The following is a 20705-nucleotide window of genomic DNA, read 5'->3' on the forward strand; positions in this document are numbered from 1 at the left end:
CACTTAAAGATGCAGCTACCACCACTGAGTTTATCAACACTGGATGGAGCTATCTTGCAGTGCATGCTTTCTCCTTGCAAAAATAACACACTGCATTCTAAAATTGCAAACTCAAAGTATATTATTTGTATAAATAGGTCTGTGCTGTGAAAACCTCTTAATATATTATTGAGTTCAGTGCCACCAAAAAGCAAGGGCCTTTAACACTCATGGAGAGACAGGAAAGTATGTGGTTCAGGAATGAGTCTAAGACTAAGGCATCATGACACAGACAGGGAAGCCAATTACTATAACATAGATCAGATCAGCATGAGGAAGGACCATTTAGCTTGGGAAGGGGGAGGTTGGAAGGGGGAAGTAAACATTTTAATCAAATCCAATACACTGTTATTGATTTCTCCTTGTCAGACTTACCTTGCAGAATACTTATAATGCTTTTGACATTGAGATATTTGGCCCAGGCTATTGGATTAGTCAAGGCAAAGAGCTCAGCTACTGGCATAATCTCTTGTATTTCATTTAAATGTGATCTATTCGTTTCTCCAAAAGCAGGCTTTTATTGATAAAATAAATGAAATTGAAAAATCCCAAAGGGAATTTGATGTCCACTTATACAAAATAGGTTTGCAAAGTGTGATGATGTGAGATCATGGGCTTTTTTCCTCCATTCATTCATTCATTCATTCATTCATTTATTTATTTATTTTTGTTCTAGTTATAAAGTCAAAACTGGTTGGACTTTCTATTCTCTTATGCAGCTAGTTACCTTTGGTTCTGAAAATCTCTTTTTAGTTTTTACTATCATTTCATGTTTGATTGCAGGTATGTTACTCAAAATTTTAATGTCATTTACTACCATTAAGGCTGCACCTACTGGCAGGTGGAATCTTTTACACATTGTCAAATCTCCAAACTTTTCATAGGAAATCTACCACGGAGATTTTTATTTCTTACTAGCTTCATCAAAGTTAGGACAATTGTCAACAATGTCTTGGAAAGCTTTGAAGCTGTCATGTTCAACATCCTGAGCAAGATTTTTGGATCAGGCTAAAATTTTGTAACTTCCCAAATGGTACAAAGTAATGTCATGGTTAATATTTAATAGAACTAGTATTGAGATTTGTGCCAATCAAAGACACAAAATACAAAGAAAAATTAATTTATAGACATAATAAACTAAACTAAAATAATTTCTTTTGGATCCACAACAGACTATTTTCATTTGATATCAAAAATAATGGATAGGGAAAAATCGAGACTGTGGGTCTTACATATTTGTTCTTAGCCTGGCATCTGCAGTTAGTATTCAAACATGAGAAATCCTGAGACTCCAGTTCTGATTGTTTTACATGGAAGACCCAGGATAGTGCAATTAAAAGTTTCAAGTATAGAGTTCACAGGCACAAGATTTGGTGCCACCCCTTTAGTCTAATGCAATAACACCTCTGAAATTTCTCATTACATTCAGCAAACACCCTTCAGATTGACAAGCACAGCAAACATACTCATCCTATAATGTTTTTCACACCTTCTCGTTGTTGGCCCTGTTAGTCCCTTCATTCACACAGCAGTCTTGTCTGTTTCTTTTCACACCCATTCTACACTGGAACACACCTTTATCCCAGGCTCTTCTTCCATGGACTCTAACTTCAACCTAATTCTTCCTCTCACTTTGAACATTATACTTCATTACAGAGTTTGTTCATTCAATATTCCCTCACACACACAAAAAGAACTCACTTTAGTCACCAAATTAACTCATTTTAGAGTAACTGTGTGGCACTGGTATCTTTATGAGGATATAAAAAACAAAACAAGATGTTTAGGAGCAAATCTGATGCATGATTATATTGTTCATAAATAGGGTAAAACTGGGCAAGTTGTTTGAATTCACCAAATTCATCTGTTTCTAAGTCCTTGACTCTAGCTCTATGGTTCCCACAGTCCTTGTATCTGGGATATGTTGGTACCAAGCACACTTCTGCTTGTTCTCTTACGTAATTGGCCTTGCCAGCATTTGAGCCTGAACTTTCCTGTAAAAATATGCATAGAAAGAAACAACTCTTTTATTTCCCAGCACATAAAATATATTAATTATAACACTGTTTTGGCCAATGGTTCTAGCATATTCCTAGTTTGCTCTTACATCCTAAATTAACCCATTTCTATTCATCTGTGTATCTCCAGGAGGTTGTGGCCTACTGGTAAGTTTCCTAGCATTCTGGTGTGTCCTTCTCCTTTGGCAGCTAACATGGTGTTTCCCTGACCCCACTTATTCTCTTTCTATATCTCTGTTTGAGTTTCCTGTGTGGCTTTACTGTGCCAAGCCATTGGCCTAAACAGCTTTATTCATCAACCAATAAAAAGCAGCACATATACAGAAGGACACCTCACATCATCTCTCTTGTTCTGTCTAATTAAAAAGGAAGGTTTTAGCTTTAACATAATAAGATTACATATATGAAACAGTTATCAACCAAGAATTATGGTTATAATATTTAGTCCATTTACTATTTTTCAAATTAAGGAAAATACTCTATCATCTATACTATCTTTGTGAGTTTAAAGTTTTATATATAATTTAGCTTTTATCATAATTAAGGAAAACTATTTATTTCTTCAATTCTTCAAAGACCTCAGAAGGATATAATATTACCTAAATAAACAGGAAGCACATTGTAACAACTTCCAAAGTGCTAGAATTACATACAGAGACATCTCACTACCTTGATAGTCACCCAAAATTCTTCTGTAATATTGTGTCATCCATCTTCACCCTACAGGCCCATAGTATCCAGCATATTTTTTCATGAATCAGGAAATTTGAAGATGTGTTCTTCTTGTAATGACAAAGTTCATCAGTTGCTTTCTTCTGTGTTCTGCAGAATGTCTGGCAGTTTCTTCTGTGAAGCAGAACCCTGAAGGATCATCCTATCTTCTGGAATATTCAGCATTCACTTTTCTGTGGGACCTGCATGTCCGGTTTATAGAGCAGACCAGGCAAAAGCAGTTTCTTGCCCAAATGACTTGCCTTGTCACATTGAAGGCAAATTCCATAACGAGTTTTTTTTAATGCCTATCATCCTCTTGAAGTAAATGGTGCTGCCAGAAGCAGATATGGCTCACTGTTGAGAAAAGTCTAAGTTATTTTTTTTAAATGCCATATTCTGTAGGTCTTTGGAGTGCTGTAGATTATCTATCTAACAGAAATATATCTTTATATATCTAGTAAACCTAACAAACATGATTATAAGTTTGACTATTATAAATGACTACCTATTAACCTGCAATTTTTAATTATACATTACATTTTTAAATCAGCTGTATAAACACAATACTTTAAATAAGAGAAGAAACGCACATACGAAGTGTAACAAAATTGACCTTAAATTTTTATCAATAGATCAGACTCCTTACCAATGCAAAGTATTCATTTCTATATCATACCCCCTTTTCTTTTAGAAATTGAGTTTGACCATTCTTTTAACCAACCCTTTTAAAATGAAAAGAAACATTTATAAACTATTATTTTGGGAATTTGGGCATAATATTCTCCAAACTTCTTCCTGCTTTTTGTTGGGCAAAGTATTTTTAGGGCTCACAGAGAACTTTCCAGGGGCTCTTGTTCCATCACACCACATTAGCTTGGAAGGAATACACAGGTTCTCATCCTCTGGAAACAAAAGCAGAACCTCTTTTCCAAAGCAATATATCCTTAGTACCAAATTTAGATGTCAAGATATCTTTATGTTGGTTTAGCTTAGCAGCCACCAGAATGAAATGTCTCTCTTCAGACAAAAATTCAAAGAAAACACAATAATATACATAATCCAGACTCTCTGTCTATATTCTGTCTTTACATAGCTTATTTCTATTTCATTTTTTACTTTTTTTACTCCTTTAATTTATTATTGTCTGTACTCTTTTATATTACTTTTGCTGTTTCTTTAAAGACATTTTTAGCTTTTAAAAATTATTTACATCTTTTTATAACTGTCCATATTCTTTTTCCTTTCTCTTCCAAGCCTATGTATATTTTTAAACACACCGTGTCTTTCAGAGGGATTAAAGTCTGAATGTGTCCTATTGGGTATCTGAAAGCCTTTTCTGACAAGGAGCATTTTAAAATGATAAGCAGTGTGGTTGCAGCAGCTGGCTCTACCTCTCTTGACCTTTCAATATGGCTGAGGTACATATATTGCCAGCTCTGAGTCTGCTGGGTGAAAGCTGTTAACCCATTTCTATCAATCTGTGTATCACAATGAGGCTGTGGTTTCCTATGAGGTTCCTAAGGTTCTGGCATATCCTTCTCCTTTGGCAGCTGCATGGTGTCCCCTGACTCTGCCTTCCATCTCCTCTCTCTCTCTCTCTCTCTCTCTCTCTCTCTCTCTCTCTATATATATATATATATATATATATATATATATATATATATATATATATATATATATGTTTGGGTTTCACGCCTGGCTTTAACTTCAGCTAAGACATTGGCTGAAGCACTTTTATTCAGCAACTAATAAAAAGCAACACATACACAGAAGGACATCCCACATCAAATATCCCTAGCTTAGAGCCTGAGGGAAACATGTAAGAAAGAAATAGAAAGTAAGATGTGTGGAAGATGTTGAACTATCTCTAGGTGATGTTCCAAGAAAACACTGAACCACCCACATTAGTTGGCCTTAAACAAGTTACATGATGAAATCCAGTTGATACTGGAAGTTTGTTTAAATTGATCTATAAGCAATTCAACTTGCTTAAACTTTGTCATTGCTCTTCACCATCATTAAGAAAAGCTTTAGTACTCCATAGCAAAAATAACAGTAAAAGCAAATACAGTGTGCCTAATAGATTACTAAGACTTTTGCATGGCTTGCCTCATGTGTTGACAGTAATACCAACTAGGAGCACTTGATGTGAAACTATCTTGATTATGGCTACTGATCTGTCTAGCCTGGGCTATGTTAAGAATTTGATGAAGTCTTTTAAGAGAGTAGAAAAGAAAATGATTGCAGTGTCACGTGTCACCTTGTCAATACAGATAGTGTGGTGATTTGAACGAGAAGTGTTCCCAGTGGGCTCATATGTTTGACCACTTGATTCCGAGTGGTAGAACTGTTGGATAAGGTTGTGGAACTTTTAGAAGCTCTAGGCTTGCTGGAGGAAGTATGCCATTGTGTGTACAGGCTTCGAGTGTTGATAGCATTGTCCCATATGCCATTCTTGTTCTCTCTGCTTTGGGTATGAGGTAGAAATGTGTCTCTGTTTCTTGCTCCTACCACCATGCTTCCTCTGGCATGCCTTCCCTGTCAAGGCTAACATCTGTTCTTCTGGAAGTCAAAATCAGCTCCGCAGTAAGTTTCTTTTGATCATGGTTTTTGATCATAGAAAAAAAGAAGTAATCAGTGTAGCCCTAAAGCATATTCACATTAAAATGCATTGCAGATACAGGGTGGAAACTCCTAATCTCAATGTGAAGTCATACTGAAATGTCTTTCTAAGGTGAGAATTGAGAGCTATACTAAAATTTTAGTGGCAACAAAAATTTCTACAAACATTAGTAATTTCTCAAGATTTCCTTTTAATTTAATCAGACCATCAATCAGTAGGTTTGGGTCATATAAGTTAGTATTTATTTACTGTTTAGATACAGCAGAATGATTCTTGCTTTAACTAGTGGCAAAAATGTTAGTTCCATTGTTTTTACAACATTTGTTTGACCTGAGAAACTTCTGCCTATAGAAATATTCTTTGAGCAAAATTTGCTTACAAAACAATCTCAAGAGTAAGAATGAAAATGTCCCCTATAGGAGCATATATTTGAATGTCCATTTTCTAGTTGGTGGAACTGTTTGGGACGATTGAGAGGTGTGGTCCTGTGGGAAGAGGTATGCCACTGGAGGAAGGCTTTGAGATTTCGAAGATCCACACCAGGCCCAATGTCTTACTATGCCTCCTTTTTGCCAATAAAAGGTATAAGTTCCCAATTCCTGCTCCAGCCCTATGCTCGCTGACATGTCCCCTGCTATGATGAAAATGGACACTAGCCCTCTGGAACCGTGAGCCTCAAATTAAAATCTTTTGTGTATAACTTGTCACAGTCACATGTTTCATTACAGCAATAAAAATTAACTAAGATACACCAAAATAGAAACAACTTAACTTTATGTAGAACTAATTAAAGCTCTTTTTTGTCTTAGAAGTTAGCATTTATTTTTTTTTCATTTTTTTATTTTATTGAGAAAAGGAAAAAAAAGTTTCAGCCTCCTCCCAGCCTCCCACTTCCCTCCCCCTCCTCCCACCTTCTCCCCCTCTCCCCACTCCTCTCCCCCTCCCTCTCCAGTCCAAAGAGCAGTCAGGGTTCCCTGCCCTGTGGAAAGTCCAAGGTCCTCCCCCCTCCATCCATGTCTAGGAAGGTGAGCATCCAAACTGGCTAGGCTCCCTCAGAGCCAGAACATGAAGTAGGATCACAACCCCGTGCCATTGTCCTTGGCTTCTCATCAGCCCTCATTGCTCGCCATGGCGAGCAATTAAAGCTCTTTTAAGATGAGCCATCACACCGGGGGAACAAGAGACAGACAGAAGTGGCAAGTGAGTGTCTGATAGAGGATAAAGTTAGCTGGGGTTGTCTTCCAGAGGAAGATAGGGTTCAAGAATGAACTGGGTGATATATGTGTGCTAGTTAAGGTACATTTAAAATAATCATAACTGTGAATATTTTCCATGCAGCAGTGGGATGGATCCAGTTAAACTCTGAGCAACCTACAAGCTGTAAATAGAGCACCTTTACAAATGCTAATTATGAAGCGGGGAACTTGTTTTTAATTTCATTCCTGAGAGATGAGCAGAGACAAATAAGTTGAGGTTGATAAAAATAGCTGAAAATATAAGAAGTCACATGTATATTTAAGAGAACTGTCAGAAAAATGCACAAAAAGATGAAGCAGAAATAGAATTCTAGGGCTGGGAAGATGGCTCTGCCAGTAAAGCGCTTGTCTTATACAGACAAGAGGGCATGAGGACCCAAGATTCAGCCCAGCACCCCATTGAGTCTGAGAACAATAGAACGTGATTCTAATCCCAGTGATGAAGATAAGTCCAGAAAAGTTTCACTGGCCAGCCAGTCTAGCCTCAGTGGTCAGCTCCGGGCCAATGAAAACCCTGTGTCAAAGGACATAGAGCACCAACTGACAATCTCTTGTCACCAGATGAAGCTTCTAATACTAAGATTGGGTTCATCTAATTGAGTTGTTGGCCAAATGAGTACCATGAAAATCACTAAACAACCAGGCCATTGCCACAACTGTAGGTTGCTCTCCAAACTGGAAGCAAGGCCCCATTGCTGAACTGTATAGTACTGTATAATATATATACTGTATAGAACTGTATAATACGTTCAAAATGGAAAATTCAAGCTGTTCCATACATAGAACCTTCATCCCTACCTTTTAGGATGTTTAGTACAGGAAGGTACTCAGCACAGTGTCAAAAGAGAAATGCTAAAAACTCAGCCAGAAATCCTCTGATTGAAAATAATGTCAAGTGTGTAAGACATGCGAGCGTAATGGTGACATAAAGCTTGTGGGAGTAATCAACCCATATCTGATTTTACTGAAAGTCCACTTCTCCAGATGTATCCTATACTTGACAGTTATTGGATGACTAAGAACCTAAAACTAGATAGTCTATAAAACTTAGGGTAAAATCAAATACTACAGCTCTTTGTTAAAAAATAGCAATGAAATGACTCCTAATGACATTCTAGTTTCATAAATCAGTGCCTGGCTAGGCCATCACCATAGAAGCTTCATCCTGCAGCATTCAGGAACAAATGCAGAAGTTTAAAGTCAGACAATATGCAGAGAGTTAGAGACCTTGAAGCAATGAACCCTAAATGGGATGTACCCATCAAATCCCTTCCCTTGGGGCTCAGGGAACCCCACAGAAAAGGAGATGGGAAAAGTGCAAGAGCCACAGGAGATGAAGGACACCAAGGAAACAAGGCTTTTTAAGCAAAAGATCATTGCACATATGAACTCATAGACAGGGAGGCAATATGTGATGGGCCTGCATGAGTCTGCACCAGGCACCCTACCTATTATGGCTTTCAGTTTAGTGTTTCTATGGGACTCCTGAGTCTGCAAGTGCATAGGTCTCTGATTCTTCTGTCTTCCCTTGGGCTCTTTTCCTTCTGTTGGTTTTGTTTTGTCCTATTCTGATGTGTTAGTTTTTGTTTTATTTTTTATTATTATCTTATTTCATCAATGGTTATTTCATCAACCTCTTTAAAAGCTAATCCTTTAGAAGCTTTTTTTGTTTTATAATAAAAAACAGAAAGGGAAGGAGGTGGGGGAGGAACTGAAGGATAAGAAGGAGAGGAAACAGTAATCAGGATATATTACTTGAGAAAAAATATTTTCAATAGAAAAAAGTTCTTGAGTTGTGAAAAATATGGATTTTGGCAAGTTTTTCACCACTCATTCTGTGTCTGTAGAGCAGGGGATTTTAAATGTCCTTATTCTGCAGTTCTGAAATTCTGGAGTTCATTTTTTCTATTAAGGGTTTTTGAATAAAGGGTTATTTTCAGTGCAGAATTCATAGATTTTGAATTCATTGTCTTTATGTCAACCGATATAATTGACTAACATTTGCTCTTTAGTGGCTTGGATAGTGTAGCTTCAGAAACAAGGACTAGCCAATGTGAATGCTAATGTATGTGTGTATTCATCCCTAAAATTGCAAAGTACCTTTGGAAATGATAAGACAAAGTGTCCACACTCCTGGTCCACCATTTTCACTTTTGTTCTTAATAATTACAACCAAATTCATTACAATGTTTCTGTTGGTTTCTGGGCCTCAGGGATACAGAACAGACATGATTCCAACTCTGTCCTTACTGATTGATTATGAAATTCCTATGAGTTTGCTATTTTCTTGCCAGGAAAGAGAGAGAGAGAGAGAGAGAGAGAGAGAGAGAGAGAGAGAGAGAGAGAGAGAGAGAGAGACCAATAGACACGTGATAACAGTATACTTTCAGAGAAAACTGGGTCTACATTAAAATTTTGCTTAAGACAAAAAGCAATAATGCTGTGTAATAATGTTTCCCCTGAGCCTGGGACTGTGACAAGGTCTGTGCAGAGATTTCTCTATGTAATGGTCTGGTAATCCTATTCTAACTTCTCCTGACTTTCAAATGCTAGTCAATGCTCCCAAGATGAAGCGAAATATCAGTCCAGGTACTTGTCATATTTACAACAAAAGTAAGTCTGACTTTAAGGCTACATATGTGAACAACTTACTGGAAAAAAATCCTCATGGCTTTATCTCTGCGAAACAGAATATTTTGCTTAAAAAGCTAATTAACAGTAGTGATTACAATAGACAAGGCATTCCACCTGCAACGTATTGCAGAGATGTCTTATTTGTCTTGATCATATCACAGTCTAGTGCAAAAGGAGGTTCCCGACTACACCACAAATCTGTGCCACTGTGTCACGCAGTGCTAAGAGCAAGGGCAGGAGAATGGAGAAGCACACTTTTTGCTTAAATTGCCAGAGCTGGAAGTGCCCCTCCATTTAGACTTCACTGATCTTAACTCATCCTGCGACCTTGACTCAAGTACAATCAAGAGATGTAATCAAAAGTCCTGTGCATGGAGGAGGGGGACTTGTGTAAATGCAGACAGCCTTCCCTGCTTTGCTCCTGCAGTTCAAGACACAGACCAGATATTCTTTAAGCTATAATGCTATCAGTGTTTAGTCCCCTTGACCAGAACAGAGAGATCCGGAAGGCTCACTCTCAAATTGAATTTCCTCCAACACCAGTGACTGGTTGAATAATAAGCAAGTCACTAATACATGCATATACTGTGAATGACTAAAATGTAATGTGTCCAATGATTAGGTAACTTAAGAGGAACTAGTGTCCGAAAACATGCACGAATTCATTTCTACAGTGTGGATTTTATGGGGATGTATTTCACCACAGGTAGTAGGACTATGGGAAATACTTTTCTGAAAGCTTTACTCTCATTCATTACTTTTAGGACTTGACAACATAACTGTTTAAAGAACATTCTTGCCCTCAGTGCTAAGTAACTTCACATAAAGGTGACAAATCTGGCTATGTACAGAGTATAACATGTACTTCCTCTAAGAAAATAAAGAACAACATTATTTTATTTATTTCTTTATTAATTAAAGATTTCTGTCTCTTCCCCGCCACCGCCTCCCATTTCCCTCCCCTTCCCCCAATCAAGTCCCCCTCCCTCTTCAGCCCAAAGAGCGATCAGGGTTCCCTGCCCTGTGGGAAGTCCTAGGACCACCCACCTCCATCCAGGTCTAGTAAGGTGAGCATCCAAACTGCCTAGGCTCCCACAAAGCCAGTACGTGCAGTAGGATCAAAAACCCATTGCCATTGTTCTTGAGTTCTCAGTAGTCCTCATTGGCCGCTATGTTCAGCGAGTCCAGTTTTATCCCAGGCTTTTTCAGACCCAGGCCAGCTGGCCTTGGTGAGTTCCCGATAGAACATCCTCATTGTCTCAGTGTGTGGGTGCACCCCTCGTGGTCCTGAGTTCCTTGCTTGTGCTCTCTCTCTCTTTCTGCTCCTGATTTGGACCTTGAGATTTCAGTCCGGTGCTCCAATGTGGGTCTCTGTCTCTGTCTCTTTTCATCGCCTGATGAAGGTTAATATTCAGGAGGATGCCTATATGTTTTTTTAGGGGGGGAGGGTTCTCCTTCTTATTTAGCTTTTCTGGGATCACTAATTATAGGCTCAATGTCCTTTATTTATGGCTAGAAACCAAATATGAGTGAGTACATCCCATGTTCCTTTTTTTGGGTCTGGGTTACCTCACTCAGGATAGTGTTTTCTATTTCCATCCATTTGCATGCAAAATTAGAGAAGTCATTGTTTTTTACTGCTGAGTAGAACTCTAATATGTATATATTCCATACTTTCTTCATCCATTCTTCCATTGAAGGGCATCTAGGTTGTTTCCAGGTTCTGGCTATTACAAACAATGCTGCTATGAACATAGTTGAGCATATACTTTTGTTGTATGATAGGGCATCTCTTGGGTATATTCCCAAGAGTGGTATTGCTGGGTCCAGGGGTAGGTTGATCCCGAATTTCCTGAGAAACCACCACACTGCTTTCCAAAGTGGTTGCACAAGTTTGCATTCCCACCAGCAATGGATGAGTGTACCCCTTTCTCCACAACCTCTCCAGCAAAGGCTATCATTGGTGTTTTTTATTCTAGCCATTCTGACAGGTGTAAGATGGTATCTTAAAGTTGTCTTGATTTGCATTTTCCTGATTGCTAAGGAAGTTGAGCATGACCTTAAGTGTCTTTTGGCCATTTGAAATTCTTCTGTTGAGAATTCTCTGTTCAGCTCAATGCCTCATTTTATAATTGGGTTGATTAGCCTTTTATGGTCTAGTTTCTTGAGTTCTTTATATATTTTGGAGATCAGACCTTTGTCAGTTGCGGGGTTTGTGAAGATCTTCTCCCAGTCAGTGGGTTGCCTTTTTGTCTTAGTGACAGTGTCCTTTGCTTTACAGAAGCTTCTCAGTCTCAGGAGGTCCCATTTATTCAATGATGCCCTTAATGTCTGTGCTGCTGGGGTTATACTTAGGAAGTGGTCTCCTATGCCCATGTGTTATAGAGTACTTCCCACTTTCTCTTCTATTAGGTTCAGTGTGTTAGGACTGATATTGAGGTCTTTAATCCATTTGGACTTGAGTTTTGTGCATGGTGATAGATATGGATCTATTTTCATTCTTCTACAGATTGACATCCAGTTTTGCCAGCACAATTTGTTGAACAACATTATTTTTTAAGTGCATATTGAAATCTGAAAAGATTGTGGTGGCGTCCATTCTGCCGCTGAAGACAGTGTGGGACTCCACAGCTTCAGGTCGGTGACACATCAATAGCTCCACAGGTCTGAAAATTTGAACTCTTGGTTTCATGCTTATGTCAAAAAAGTTAAGTTACCCTTGTTTCTTTTGTAAAGGAAGTAATTCACATATCAAGCAGGCTTCAGCTTATGGGCTCAGGCACTGTGTAAATACAGGAGCAGGCAGTGCGCACAGGGACGAGTGACTGTGAGGTATTACAGAGCACATTTATTTTCAGTCCATAACTCAGTTCATAAGGGCAGATGTTGTGCTTAATGGGATGCTGTCAGTACTGTTTCTCCCTCAGGCAGTGGACACTGGATAAAACACGGCATTGTGAAACTGTCTAAGCCACTAATTCCACTGCTTTTATTTATTGAGAGTTGTGTTTTTTTTTTATTTATAGAGAGTATGCGTCCTGTTTCTCATGATGAGCACTGGTCAGGCAGCAGAAAAAGCAAACCCAGCACTGGACACGAGGTCTACATTCAGAACTACACTGCTGTGAGCCAACGGTGCCCTGCTAAAGGTCACGGCCGACTGAGAACATCACTGGACTGTTAATACACACTTGCAAATAGATGCAGTTCTGCATTTCATGGCCCAGGGCTACTCTAAACAGGACAACAGGGCAAAGGAGGGCAGTCCTGTGGATAGAGGTGTACAGGCCTGCACACCTTTAAATTTCTTAAATATAAAAGACCAGAGCCAAAAGTAATTTTGCAGTTGTTCAAATGATTCTAAAATATAGCATACATCTGAAAATGTTATGTAGAATCCTCTCTGTTGTAGAATTTTTTAAATCATGAATTTGTCATAATTTTTAAAATTATATATATATTTAAAACATAAGAACAGTTGCATAGCATACATATTTTTACAGCAATTGTGTTCATTTTTAAGTTTATAATTAGTCTCCTGTTTAATTTAGGGAGAAATTGAAGAAGCATAATCTTACTAACTAAGGCTTTACAACATTTTCCTTTAGGAACTTGATAAGTAACACAGGCATTTCAATGGACCCTTCTTAGATTTGCATTGAAGTACCAGATCAGTGGCTACAGATGACCTAAATTCTCAAGAGTTCAATCAATAAATAGCTTAAAGCCAGGTAGTGGTGGCACATGCCTTTAATGCCAGTACTCGGGAGGCAGAGGCAGGTGAATCTCCATGAGTTTGAAGTCAGCCTGGTCTACAAGAGCTAATTTCAGAACAGCTACCACCACTACAGAGAAACCCCGCCAAATAATAAATGAATAAATGAATGAATGGATCTATAAATAAATAAATAAATAAATAAATAAATAAATAAATAAATAAATAAAAAGAAATAATAAGTTAAAGCAGCTAACCCTTCCTGATTGAGTATACAATTGCCAGGTGAGAGCATTCATATATTTGATAGAGCATTTGACTTCAAAAATCAACTTAAAACGGCGACATCGTCACAACTAACATGCCATAGGCAAGACAACCAGTAAGGTGAGCAGCTGCTGTGTCTAGGATTCTAACACGGCCACCGGAAACGTTGGCTCTGAGTGGTTTTGGAAGCACAGCCTGTCTCCCACTGGAGTGAGGTTACATTCCCACCTTCTAGAATCATCAATTTTGCTCCTTCAATAGAGCACGGACAGCTCAGTGCACGTTCCCCTCATCTTTTCCCTCATTCATCATCTTCAGCAACTGATGAATTACTTTGCAGGGCCAATTCATCAGTCTTCCGAGTAAATGCAAAGGGTTTTTTCCCTTATCAATGCACGATCGCCATCTAGTGGTAATTGTATGGTAACAGCGGGATATTCTCTAATGAGTTACCCATGTTTTGTTTTGTTTTCCCCATCTCTTCAGAAACAAATCCCACCAAAGAACTTACAGAGAGTACATCCACATAGAACCAATTAAATGTGGAAATACATGGCGATGACAGGCTGTGTGAGCTATACTATCTTGACCTGGTAAAGATTCAGGAGATTATTTTATGAAAAATTTAGTGTGCCTTCAATTGGTATAAAACACTCATAATTGTGTAATATTTATAGATAAGAGGCTAGTGGGGGTGGGGTATATGCAAGAATAAGAACCTGAGTGCAAATTCTCTAGGCCCCGCATTAAAGCTGGGGCACTGCCATGTGTACCTGCATTGCCTGGAGTTATGGAGGGCAGGAGGGGAATGAGACAGCTGCGTCCTAGGGGCCAGCCACTCCAGCCACTCCAGCCAGATCCCCGTGAAACTTGGAGCTCAGTCTCAACAAGGCAGAAAGCAGAAAGTAATCCAGGAAGACACCATATATCTTCCTCTGTCCTCTGTATGCCTACAAATGAGCACATGCACCTGCACACACCTGCACACACAAGAAGAAATCATAGCTAAAGTTTTGTTCACTTATTTGTTTCTTTCAGTTATGCTTATGTTACAAAGTGCCAGAAGTACAATTACTTAAGAAATAACTGTTAAGAAAGAAATGTCGCCAACATCTACAGATGAATGAATAGTAACTGTAGATATAAGGAAGTCTCGATACTTATTTATTATGTGAAAGCTGGGTCAAGCAGATGCCAGCTTCTACTTTACCTTTAGGTAATGTCTATGGTTTCATCCATCTGACTTTATCTTGCACACTTCAACCTAATTCCTACCTTCACTTATTCTTTGGATTGAGATCATTGGGTCATTATTTCTGACTGTTCCAAAATCCACCTCTGTTGTCATTCTAACACAAGGCTGAGATTTGTGCAGACATATGTCTTTTGATAGGCCTAAGTATTTAGTTGTATATAATCCTTTCAAGTGCGTTTAATCTACTATGTACTGATGTGAGGTAAAGGTCTTTAAAGTTGACTTGACTGCATTTTCCACACTTTTAAAACACAGAGCTTTTCACAACAAACACTTGAAGCTAGAGTTTGATGACTGAATTTTGCCAATGTTGAGTCTTCTTTTTGCTATATTTTTTACTATATTATCTGAAATTTCAAGAGACCTTTAATTTATTTTATTACTGATATATCTCCTTTGCCTGGAGTGATAACCATTACATTGTTTCTATATTTCAGATGTTTACTGTCAAAATAAGAACAGCAAAGGAAGATCAACTAGTCAGGTGTACTACTGTCATATCAAGCAGGATTGGCCTCTAGGTTTTTTAATATTACTTCTTAATTGTATGTTTGTGCCTGTGTCTTTGTGTACCATGTATGTAGGCATCTGTGGAGGTCAGAAGATGCCATTGGATCCCCTGAAGTAGGAGTTACAGGTGGTTATATAAGAGCAAACTGGCTTGGGTACTGGGAACCAAATTTGGAACCTCTGGAAGTAAGCATTCTTAACTGCTGACCCATTTTTTTTCAGCCCAGCTTCAGGATTTCTTTTTAGTTAAGTCAGCATACCTGAAGAAAAGTAAGTTTTGTTGCAGCTGTTAGTTGTCTGCAAGAACTTGATTACGAAACCCTGATTCTGAAGATACAGCACACTGTGGTAATCGGACATAGTTCTTTAGTGGGTACTGACCAGGAAGCTTCCTCCTTGTTAGTAACTATGAAGTTTGTTGGAGGGGAAAATCTTCAGCAGCACTACCCAGCTGAGAATGTTGTAAACTATAATAATGATCAGCATGATAAGATTTGTCCACCTATACAATAGTGGCACAGATGTTATGGGGTAACCAACTATTTTCTGATTAGGTTTAACATCCACTCCACAAGAACACATGTATTCTTTGTACTGTAAATCTGGCAAAGAACATATAGTTGGAAACTCATAGGTCCAATGGATAAATTTGTTGCTATTATTGTGTTATATGGACACCACATCAAAGTGCTCTTTAAATTATTATCATTATACCATAAATTAGTATACCTCTCAGACCTCATTAGGTAAGTTTCCTAGTACAGTCCATTATGGTTAACACAGAAACTCACAACTGACAAAGTGCAGAGAATAAGTGTTGGTAGATTGTTTAATCAAAATGGAGCAATTTTATCACACTCCCTATCCTCATTCCATGATGGTGCTCAGGCACCATCAAGGAAAACAGAATAAAATGATTATAAGAGCCAGCAGTCAGAGAGGACCAGAGTGAAATGGTGTCTTCTGGATGTGCAAAGGTAGCTACAGTTATGGACCAACAGCATCTATGGTGGTGGGCGCAGGACCTGCAATCAAACCAGCCAACATTCTAGCACAGAAGTAGGGGGATCATGGACTCCTTCCCAACTGAGGAGATACTGACTGTTGATGGGGCTGTGGAAGAGAGTGTTTTCTTCAATGTTGTGGCCCCTGGTGGAGTAATCCCACTCCAGTGTACAGTTCCACACTTAAGGTTATGTGGGCAGGAAAAAACTAGACTCTATGGGCTAATTTTTAAAAAGACAACAGGAAGTGGGAATTGGGAAGGGCTGTGGAGGAAGACGTGCATCTAGGCGATCTTAAGGGGAAGAATGGCGTTGGAGATCACCAAAATACTTTGTATGAAACTTTTGAAGATTCAATAAAAATATTGTCTTTTTCCAGTTCCAAAGACTTTAGTGGTGAATATGTTTTAGAAAAAAATGATTCATCCTGTACATAAAATATTTTTAAAGTATCTCTGAAGTTGCCCAAGATCACATTCTGCTGAAAGTTGCAGAAGTCACCAAAAAAGAGCAATACAAATTGACAAGAAAATTTACAAGTTCATTTTTATATGAGAAGAACAGGAGGTGAGCCAAGGATAATACCTTGTATCTTCACCTACGTTTTGTCTATAAAAAAAAATCATAGTTTACATTGAGGGAGACTATGGTCACATTCTTTATCTATGATTGATTCCATGGATCAAGTTAAATTAAAATATGGTTAAAATTTTTTTAAATTTGACATTTCTCCATTTTAAGATTTTCATTGATCATTTCACACACATATATAACAACTTTCAGTTACTTTTGTCCCACTGTATGACCCACCAAAACCTTTCTTATTCTCAACTAGTCATTTTAAAATATAGATGAAGACAAGAAAATAGCATCTTCAACAATAGTTTTCTTAAACTAGCTTAAGCAGGCAAAGTGAAAAATCAAATCTCTTAAATTTAAATTTATCTACAGCTTTCTACATACAGTCTCCAGTGACAAGATACAAATATTAAGTATTAGAAAACGTTTGAGGTCTACAAACTCTGTCATTATTTATCTCTCCCCCAAGAAATTTTAAGTTTTGGTGGCTGTTTTTAATAATCATCTGCCTTCAAGTATACCAGAAGCACATTTGCCATTTAAGTCACTTGCTTAACAATGGGTTTCCTTCATTGCTTGCATCTCCTGTACTATAGAAAACACCACAGTAGCATTCACAGCCCTCCTACCATAAGAAAGTATTGAATGCAATTTTCTGTTAAAAGTTAATAATGATGTATCTAACCTAGTTTTAATTTTAGCATTTGACTGGGGAAACAGGAAGATCTATTAAAATGACCATTGCTGGTTGAGTACTAATGAGAAAACATCCAAGTCACAGGCTGTCATGGTAACAGGGCATTATCCAAATCTGATTTGTATGCCTAGGAATTACTGAAGAGATAAGCCACACTTCTAATTGTGCTGTCCCTACTTACAAGATGAGCTCTGTGCTTCTCAGGGGTGAGAGGGTGGCCTGGCTCTGTTGATCAGATGAGAGATGTATGACATGTTCGTAAATTAAGTTCAAGTATACAGTAGTAAAGATAAATTAACGTTAGGAAGTTTTCAAAAATTGCAAAAAGGAAGGAAAAAAAACCCGCTTCAGGCTTGTCACTTCAGGCTTGCCTTTTCAGAATCCTGAATGTGCTTATTTATTTTCTCAATCTAGTTTCAAAAAATGATTAATGCAAAAGGAACTCGGTAAAAGGAACATGAAAATGATTCAATTAGGAATCTTGCTAAGAAAAGAACTCCCGAATGGAATAGTTTAGAAATGAACCCAAGAACCAAAAGTGTTTAGACTGGAGTAGAAGGATGCAGAAATATGAGCATTCAAAAACTGTTAAAAATAAGAATGAATAGCAGAAAGTGGTCAGCCTTGTTGGCAGAAGTTGATAATAAGGAGGCAGAGGTAGACTTTTGTGCCATCTGTGTGCTTAAGAGTACTCTTCCCATCACTGGATAGAGAGCCAGTGAATTCTGAATCGTATTCAGATATGTTGTACTATCTTGAATGCCATTGGATTTTAATGGAAATTGATCATGTCTTCTGATCCTCTTAGGTAGATAACTTAATTCTGAAAGGAAAACCTGCAGATTAACAGAGACACAACACACACGGGCATGCATTATTGACTAGACCCCATGTGCCCCTCAGAGCTGTGCACAAAAGCAGCATTAATAATGCTTGTCCTGGAAAGCTTGTTACCCTTGCTAACTGTGTCAGCATGTGAACTGAGCTTCACATGTATTGATATCAAAGGCAACCAATCTACAGTTAATATAATAAATGCCAAAGGCACATTTATCTACGTCGTTCTGCATTGTAAGGTGGGTGTAAAATTTCAGAGAAAACAAACAGCTGTTCTTTCAAAGGTATACAGTATGGTGGCAGAAAAGTCACTTTCCTGAAATGTGTCGGGCTGTAGAGGGATTATGTGCACTGACCTGGGATGAAAGCAGCAGGCTGACAGCCAGTCAGTGTGGCCAGATCCTGTAAGAAGTACATTGCCCTTTGGGAGGCCCACCATCTTCCAGAGGCGATCCTCACTGCAGCAGACCAGAATGTCCTTGCAGGGGTGAATGACGATGCTGCACAGGAGGAAGAAAGGGCATTATGGATAGATGAAGGCAAGCAGTTTCCCATTGTGAATAGTAGAACATCAATGATTACCCCATTTGAGCAAGGCAGGCTCATCAAGTCTTTACCCAGAATTTTCAAGAACAGATCAACTTTGCTAACATAATACTTAAACTAGTTTCAGGCAATGCATAGTACACAAATTATAGCAATGAATTCAAGATGTATAAAGTAATTCCCAATTTATGAAGGCCTAGGGTGAAATGAAAGAGTAGAATATAAATTAATGATTAACACATCAAACACTATTATCTGAACTGGACCTCAGCACTATGACTAGTAAATATAGGAGCTAAATTAATGTAAAATTGAGTCTGCCAAGTTAATTTTGTCTATGGAAATGCCTTAATCTTATTTACAGAGTCTTATCTGTGCCTTATGATTCAATGTATACAGATGAGTCTTGTGCTAAGTACCTATTAAAATACCAACTTCAACATTAGCAAAAAATATATATTTGTGCTGGGTTATTACCGTTTAAACATATAAGATGCCTACTTACTAGACAATACAAAACAAAACATGATTTAGAAATAATAGTGCAAGAACAGAATGTTTCTCTAGTCTATGAATGGCCTTATTATTTTGTTCTGGAATAGGGGCTTTAGGAAATCAATTTCTGGAGAAACTGTTTGTCTGATCTATTACTGCAGGTCTTTTGTGACAAGCATTGTATCCTTATTATCTATTCCTTATACCAATACTCTTAAACTTCCAGATTATGAATTGAAACAGACTGGGGTCAGAGTTAGGCGACATGAATTCACCATGACTGAGACGCCAGGTTGTGCAAAACTGTTTCATTTACTTTTTTTTTTTAGTATTTTAGTCCTCAAAATAAAGACAGTGGAAGGAAAATTATTCATACTTCAGTTTAGCACAATGTTGGTTTTGACTTTCAGAAGGCCAATTCATGAAAGAAATTTATTACAGCTCAAACAGCTAAAGGATGCATTTATGGAACTTAATTAGAAGAAAAATATGATGAGAGGTAAAAATGTCAGGTGAAAATGAATTCTGTATTCAAATACAAACTAGAAGGCACAGCAAATCCTGGGAGTTACTGAGTATGATATATGTCAGCTCACAGCTTTCCTGGCAGACACAGGCACACTTGACTAAATGATGAATGACCCTCTTTAAGTGAAGATAACTAAAATCATTGATGTCTTTACAAACTTTGGGAGATAAGTTTCCAAAATGACTTTAGTGAGGGGAGCTATTTGTAGAAGGCAGAGGGCAGGATAAAAGCAGAAACTCAATGAAAGCAAATTCATTTGGAAATGTCTTCTCTGGCTCTCCATAGTACTTCCACACTGATGCCTCCTATGTCACATGGCAGCAAGTTCTACTGTTCCATGTCTGTATGCATATGTGCATGCATGTGTGTGTCTGTGCATGTGCACAATGCTTACACATGCATAGTAGCCTCTACCTATCTTCAGTGAACACAGTCCATGTCACTTTCCCCAGTGAACATGAAAAACCACTTAAAGCACCAAATTCTCTATTTTTGGCACTGTTTTCATTTTCCTATATACATATAGTTTGTGACAAAGTTAAATTTAGAAATTGGGTGACATAAGTGGTTACAGCAATAACTAGTGATGACAGAAATATATAACACATTTTCTGCTCATGTCTTCTACTCACCAATGACTGTCTGCTATCTCCACTCAGCAAATTCTATGCACTATGACCAGAGCACTGAAGCCTGACATTGGGCAGCTAAACTAGCACAAATTTAGTTTTCTCCACAATTTTATGAACAGATGTTCACTTGCCCTGGATTTCTTTTTTTTATTAGACTAGACTAATTTTTATTTTTATTTTTATTTTTTTGCCCTAGATTTCAAAAACTACTTCTCTCTGTCTGTCTGTCTGTCTGTCTGTCACTCTGTCGGTCGTCCGTCCATTCATTTGTCCATCCATCCATCCATCCATCCATCCATCCATCCATCCATCCATCCATCCATCCATCTATCTATCTATCTATCTATCTATCTAT

At 38.0% G+C, this 20705-nt stretch overlaps 1 protein-coding gene across 1 annotated transcript in view; it reads right to left on the reverse strand.

Moving 5' to 3' along the window:
• Spag16 (sperm associated antigen 16) overlaps nucleotides 1-20705 on the reverse strand; it is a 1047686-nt gene that overhangs the window by 523034 nt on the left and 503947 nt on the right. The window contains exon 11 of the mRNA XM_026786385.1: nucleotides 18505-18648. Coding sequence (XP_026642186.1) covers nucleotides 18505-18648 — 144 coding nt within the window. The remainder of the gene's footprint in view (nucleotides 1-18504; nucleotides 18649-20705) is intronic.

The sequence above is a fragment of the Microtus ochrogaster genome, linkage group LG4 (assembly GCF_000317375.1).
Source record: "Microtus ochrogaster isolate Prairie Vole_2 linkage group LG4, MicOch1.0, whole genome shotgun sequence".
Taxonomy (NCBI): domain Eukaryota; kingdom Metazoa; phylum Chordata; class Mammalia; order Rodentia; family Cricetidae; genus Microtus; species Microtus ochrogaster.